General features: G+C 35.7%; 2 protein-coding genes across 2 annotated transcripts; one reads left to right on the top strand and one right to left on the bottom strand.

The window, feature by feature from the left end:
* Positions 1 to 602: 602 nt before the first annotated feature.
* On the bottom strand, positions 603 to 2,814 carry LOC138875976 (uncharacterized). The gene is made up of 3 exons (XM_070154858.1): positions 2,370 to 2,814; positions 1,492 to 2,284; positions 603 to 699 (listed from the first exon to the last, which is right to left on the bottom strand). Exons 1-3 carry the CDS (start codon positions 2,812 to 2,814, stop codon positions 603 to 605), a joined length of 1,335 nt encoding a protein of 444 aa, XP_070010959.1.
* Positions 2,815 to 5,015: 2,201 nt separating this feature from the next.
* On the top strand, positions 5,016 to 6,284 carry LOC104227596 (U-box domain-containing protein 4). The gene has a single exon (XM_009779875.2). It carries the CDS (start codon positions 5,165 to 5,167, stop codon positions 6,104 to 6,106), a length of 942 nt encoding a protein of 313 aa, XP_009778177.1. The 5' UTR covers positions 5,016 to 5,164; the 3' UTR covers positions 6,107 to 6,284.
* The last annotated feature ends 522 nt before the right edge of the window (positions 6,285 to 6,806 follow it).

Genomic DNA, 6,806 nt, shown 5'->3' with positions numbered 1-6,806 from the left:
CTGTTAAATAGGTCAGAATGGGCTATAAAAAATAATAGGTTAACTTGGGCTCAACCTAAATTGACCCATGAGCTAAAATGTTTGTAGCCCAACCCATTAATCTCTGGGCTAGTTGGGCGGATTAGATGGGTTTGGGCTCAAATTGTCACCCCTACATTAATCCATAGAGAAAATTAAAGAATGGATATAAGAAAAATATTTTTCAAGTAATACCTTCACATACAATTCAAATTCAAATTCAAATTCAAATCTCATTTCAGTGTTAATCGTTCGACTTCATTTGGGAATCACTGATTGGTGACTTTTGGAGTTTTTAGCCAAAATTATCCCTTATCTTTAGGGCTAGGATTAATGTTGTCCTCTAAATATAACCCTTAGCATTATTTGTCCTTTAAGTTTACAAAACTTGAGCAATTTTAGTCTCACTAACAGAAAATACTCACTCCCGTTAAAAACCTTCACTAACAGAAACCTAAAAAAATTCAGTTAAAAAACTAACAGAATGTTCTTTATAAAAAAAGGAAGAAAAGAAACAGATTCAGCAGAATTGAAGTATCCAACAGAAGAAAAATAAATCTTTGCAACAACAAAAATAATCTTCATCATCGACAACATTTCAATGATAAAAAGCCTTCAAATTGCAAAGGTATCAGCTCTTCAGCAACAAAAATCAGCACTCCAACAGCTAAAATCAGCATTCTATAAGTAAAAAAACATTCAAAGTTCAAAGCTATCAGCATTTCAGCACCCAAAATCAGCATTCCAGCAGTAAAAAAGCATTCAAAGTGCAAAGCTATCAGCTTTTCAACAGCAAAATCAGCATTTCAGCGGGAAAAATACAGCATTTCAACAGCAAAAATATCAGCACTTCAGCAGCGAAAAACAACATTTTCAGCAGCGAAATCAGCATATTAACAACAAAAATTCGGCATTTCAGCGGCAAAAGTACTCATTCCAACATTTCAACAGCAAAATATCACCATTTCAGCAATAGCAATATCAGAAATTCAGTCATGTTAAGAATCAAATTCTTGAGCACATTGCATATGTTCATGCGCCACATGTCCTCTTCTTACCTGCAAACAAAATATATGGTACTATTACTCGTTCATATTATAATAACTTAATAAACAGAATTCAATTGTAAGTTATTGATACCGGAAGCTTTGCACGAGTTGACGAGGCAGGAGCATAAGATAAAGGCTCATCAACTTGGGAATCTGGCTGAACAATATTAAATTTGCATGTTCTTTTATTGTGGCCAGCATTATGACATAAGCTACAAAGCAAGGAATTCTGCTTTCTTTTCATTTTAGTTCTACTTGCTCCTATTTCATCTGGTTCTTTTCTCCTTAGTTTTTGCTTTCTTCCTTTTGTGCTTGTTCTTACTAGTTGTGGAGGCAAAAGAGGGACGTTGGAGGACTTAGGCCACATATGCTGACCATTCATAGGAAGAATAGCAAAGTCATAGACCCTTCTATATGTTTCCACCTTGTAGCAATCATGAACATAGGAATTAATCTCATCTTTTTAGCCCAAATTGCAGCAATGGCATGCTTGCAAGGAATTCCTGTCAGATCCCATTTCCTACAACTACATATTTTGTTTAGCAAGTCCACATCCCACTTATCATGTATGCTTGCCCCTATAATTTCGTAGTTCCACTCATTAGATTTTCTAGGAATGAATTCCGCAGCACCCGCTTGATTTTTATGCAATATATCCTTAATCCTAAGACATATATCACCAATATCCCACCTGGCAGCTTTATCTCTATTTGCCTGCATTCTAGCCATAAGTAAATACCTTATATTTTTCAATAGAGTGATTATTGGCTTGTCTCTAGCTTCGAGGATCATTCCATTAAAATTTTCACACATGTTATTAAGTAGGATATTAGATTTTGCATTTTCAGAAAAGTGAGATCTAGACCATTCACTTGGTAATTTGTCTCGGAACCAATTAGCAACTTCAGAGTCTAAATAAAAAATCTCAACCATGCAAGTATTAAACCACTTCTCTGTTGATGCCCTTGCGGCTTTCCAAAGTGCATTCTTCAACGAGATACCACTAAATCCCGCCCTCTTAAAGTTATTATGCAAGTTCCTCACACAAAATCTGTGACTAACAAATGGCAACACCTCATTAAATGCTTCAATCAAACCTTTTTGTTTATCTGACATAAAAGTCCAAGTATAATCATCATCAATCTCTAAGTCACACTTCAAATAATTCAGAAACCAAGCCCATGACTCCATTCTTTCCTTCTCCACAACTGCATATGCTATTGGAAAGATATTATTATTAGGATCAATTTCCAATAAATGTCAATAATTGAGTTCCATACATTGGACCCTTAAGCCAACAACCATCTACTCCAACTATCCTTCTACAAACACTCTTGAAACCTTCCTTACAACCCCCAAAGCAAATATAGATTCTTTGAAATCTATTAGGTTTGTTAGGAACCTCATTTTCAAGCAACTTCATATGTATAGAAGTATTTGGATTTGTCCTCCCAATTTCATTACAATAGTTCCACATTACCTTATATTGAGCATTTAGATCTCCATCAATTATTTTGAGCGCCTTTTGCTTAGCTCTTCGACATTGATGTAATGTCACATGAGCTCTTAGCTCTATACTCACATGATCTCTAAATTCCTTGACATTCCAATCCCGGTGCCTGCTAATGTCATCAAGATATCTTCTTGCAATGTAGGAAGAAGTTATGGTGTTGTTCCTATGGTTCCATCCTTTACAACTATGATAATCATTGTATGTCTTGATCTGAAATGTTGTATCCCTATGCATTCTTTAAGCCAAAATCTCCCATTCGCAACCTGAATGTCTACAAACTACTCTCACTCATGTATTGTCATTTTTTCGCCATTTTATGTATTTTCCTTGACTAACTTCATGAGTTATTACAACATGTATGAACTCTCTCTTGTTTCCAAGTGTTAACTCTAATGCCAATTTTGGATTTTTTTTCCATCTATTTTGGGGTTGAACTTTGAAAAGTTTAAACTTTCGGTATTCGAATCACTTTGTAAGTTCATCGTGTCATCAGAGTTGCAGCAGTCCGACTCCCCATCTTCAACATTCAACTTTCTCTGTAGCTTTTCACTAACCTCATATCTACGCTTCTCATTTCTAATTTTTTCTGATAAATCATTTTCATCTAACAAGTCATTTTCTGAATCTTCAAAATCTTCACTACTTGAAGATTTTTCACCTCCAACTTCTTTTTGATCTTCTTCAACAGTAACATGATTATCATTCCTTGAATTGCTTTGTCCCTCATAAATAGCATCCTCAAAACCCATTTCTATATACGAATCCAAATGCTCAAAGTACACATCAACTACCCGATCAATGGGAATATTTTTTGCAACAACAGCGGCTTCCTTATCAGTTGAAACTAGCCTCATTTTGTCACCTAGACTCTCGGGCTTGTGCCAAAAAGTTACCGAGTCATTCCCATAACCGCATAGTTCAGCCATAGATTTGAATATCGACAACTTTAGTTCAGCCCCATTGACATAGTCAATAAAATTCATCTGCCCGCAACATAATGCCTTGTCGGCTTGAGTTTCATTAAACCAACGTGTGTTATTTTAATGGTAAAATAATCTGCCTCGTACAAAGGATTTGCATAAAAAAAATTGAAAGTTTATTTAAACATACTATATGAATTCGAGATAAGGGCCACATATTATAGAATTTCAAAGACAGTAAAGTATTGTAAAAATGGTGGAGATTTCGAAAATAAATTAAGAAGGAATATTTACAAAATACAAATAGCAAGAACACTCATCATAACTTGGGTTTATTTCACCATTGCTCCTAATAATCATTGCTGGGATCGCAAGTAGTAAAGACTTGAAAAGTAATTAAGAATGCTAGAGTTTTTTTAATTACTGTAATAGAGATAAAAATGAGTGAATTGGAGAAGGGGCTCTTGAAAAAGGAGGGAAATTGACTGAATTGGGGTTGAAAGAGCGGGTATTTCTTTCCCTTAAGCATCACGTACAAATCACGTGTTATGTCTCTGTTAGGTTTTTAACGGGAGTGAGTATTTTTTGTTAGTGAGACTAAAAGTGCTTAAGTTTTGTAAACTTAAAGGACAAATAGTGCTAAGGGTTATATTTAGAGGACAAAGTTAAGTCTACCCCTAAAGATAAGGGATAATTTTGGTTAAAAACTCGTGAATTTTGCTACCATAACTTATTTGACAAATAATCAACTCGGAAACTTTTGCCCATCAACAAAATTTGCTAGAGCTTTTTATATAATGTATAATTGTATACTATAGAAAATGAAAACTCTAAGAAGAGAACGATCAAAATAGAAATTCATAAGGGCATGAAAAAATGGAAACTCTTTTGGGCAAAATACAAAGTCTGCCGGTTGATCCTAACCAAAAAGTATATAAAATATACTTATTATATGTACATACAAAAAAATATATATTTATTTTTTGGAACAATTAAAAATATATATTTCTCAATTGTTTTTGGTATGCCAGAAAAATTAGAATTTCTTATAATGTTTCATAAGCTACATAACTTATGTTTATCTGTAGAACAAACTTAATTTTATCTTCCCATATTGACAAATCGTTTTTATGTATATGTATTCTCTCTGTTACAGTTTATGTGAATCTATTTTCTTTTTGATTTGTTCCAAAAAGATTAATCCCTTTTTAAATTTGAAAATAATTTAACTTAAACTTCTAATTTTATCCTTAACGAAATATTTTTGTAACTACACAAATACTCTGACCCTTAAAAAATTCCGTGTACAGTCAAACTGGTTCATAAGATTAGAACGGGGAGAGTAGTTTATTTGTAAAAAAAGTCTTCATATTCCTCCATTAGCTTTGTTAATTCCAACAAATGTAAAGCTAAAAATTTAATATGCAAGTATTATGAAATTGTCATTGAGTTTCATCAAAATAAAGAGTTTTAAAGTCCAAATGGTAATTATTAATAGTTTGACTGACATTCAAAAACCACAGCACACCAAACGCTCTAACACAAAGTCAACAATGGCGTATCTAAATTGTTAACGTGAAAATTCCCTATTTAAAGGAAATTGTGATCAATTCAACCAATAGTAGTGCTGAAATTTTCCCAGGAGATATCGGAGAAGGCTGGAAATGGAGGTCAAACGAAGGGCGGTGAAGAACCTCGTTACGAAGCTGAGTTCCGTCTCGGAGCAGACACGTACAGAAGCAATTTGCGAGCTAAGATTGATCTCAAAGAACGATTCCGACAGCAGACCGTTGATCGGCGATGCCGGCGCTGTTCCGTATTTGGCGGAATCGCTCTACTCGTCGAACAAATTGTCTCAGGAGAACGCAACCGCCACGTTGCATAACCTCTCGATTTCTTCCAAGGACTTGCTGATGTCCACGCGCGGGGTCCTCGACGCACTCTCTCACGCTCTCCGGAATCCTTCTTCCCCTTTTGTCGCCCAGTGCGCCGCCGCCACCATCTTCAGCTTATTGACGGTCGAGTCTTATCGGTCCATCATCGGCCACAAGCGCGATATTCTCTTCGGGCTTGTAGATGTCATTAAAAGCCCTAATTCGGATTCTAGAACTGTAAAAGATGCGCTCAAAGCCCTTTTTGGTATTGGGCTTTACCCGCTGAATCGTGCTCAAATTATCGAGCTGGGGGCTGTACCCGCTTTATTTTCGTTGCTGTGTAATGACGGTAGAGCTGGGATATTGGAGGATGTTACAGCTGTCATTGCTCAAATTGCAGGGTGTGAGGAGAGCTGGGAGGCATTTAGGAAGGTATCAGGGGTGGGGGTACTGGTCGATTTGTTGGATAATTCGACTGGATCAAGCAGTCGAACTAAAGAGAACGCGGTTTCAGCGTTACTGAATTTGGTGCAATGTGGTGGAGAAGAGATTGCCGATAGTATTCGTGGCGTAGTTTTAGGGGCAGTGGATGGCATTATTGAAGTGGCGGAAAATGGAACGGATAAGGGCAGGAACAAAGCAATGGCGTTGTTGAAGATACTTGATGCGAGTTCCTGTATGTTTCAAGAGGAGCAGATGGGCTGCTTATCAAATTCAAACCATTCATTATGAGTATGTAAAATATATCTCTTTGGCTATGTTTGTATAGATACCTTTCTTTTAGATTTCGTGTTTGTACTCTTTGTGGTATTATAACAGTGAATGGGGAGTGAAAATGCATTAATGTGATTGGAAGAATTAGTTTGGATTGAGTACTAACAGAAACAAATGCAATACCAGTTGATTTGAATTTTCTCTCTTTTTAGTTCTAATTTGTGGATGCAACATTTCTTTTCACTTACCTTAAAATGTTTGAGGCGCTTCTTATTTGGTATTAACAGAATATTCAGAAATGTATTGTAGCAACAAGATATTGTTAAAAGGATCATTGCGTTACCTGCTTGATGATAAAGATATTGGCTGTGTGAGTGAAAACCAGAATTCAGTCTATTGTGTATGGACTTTACTGTTGGCCTTGATATGTGACCGGAATAATTATACATACAAGACGGTTAGTCTATTCTTATGTGCGCCAAGGCACTACCCTTTATAACTTCAGCAGGAGTTTGTTGGTTCATCAATGTTATAACTTTAATAGGTTTAACTCATTATTTGTTGTTCACAACACAAAGCACATTTGATTCAAGGCACTACATCTACGTGTCTAAACCCAATAGCTTGTGTTTCTTTTCTCCTAAACTTTTGAGATATGTGATCCTGCTTATTTAAGAAGACTTACTTGTTCTGTTTGGTGCATTGCAGATGAATAATT

The sequence above is a fragment of the Nicotiana sylvestris genome, chromosome 1, assembly GCF_000393655.2.
Source record: "Nicotiana sylvestris chromosome 1, ASM39365v2, whole genome shotgun sequence".
NCBI lineage: Eukaryota > Viridiplantae > Streptophyta > Magnoliopsida > Solanales > Solanaceae > Nicotiana > Nicotiana sylvestris.
Note: the sequence above shows the minus strand (reverse complement) of the source record. Positions and strands in the feature narration are given on the sequence as shown.

Excerpts from the sequence above, each read along its gene's own strand:
- LOC104227596 (XM_009779875.2), top strand. The coding sequence starts at position 5,165 with ATGGAGGTCAAACGAAGGGCGGTGAAGAACCTCGTTACGAAGCTGAGT.
- LOC138875976 (XM_070154858.1), bottom strand. The coding sequence starts at position 2,814 with ATGCATAGGGATACAACATTTCAGATCAAGACATACAATGATTATCAT. Across the intron at positions 2,285-2,369 it reads AAGGATAGTTGGAGTAGATG|CATATGCAGTTGTGGAGAAG; the intron begins GTTGTTGGCTTA and ends TCTTTCCAATAG. Across the intron at positions 700-1,491 it reads ATGTTCATGATTGCTACAAG|AATGCTGATTTTAGCTGTTG; the intron begins GTGGAAACATAT and ends TTTTACTTATAG.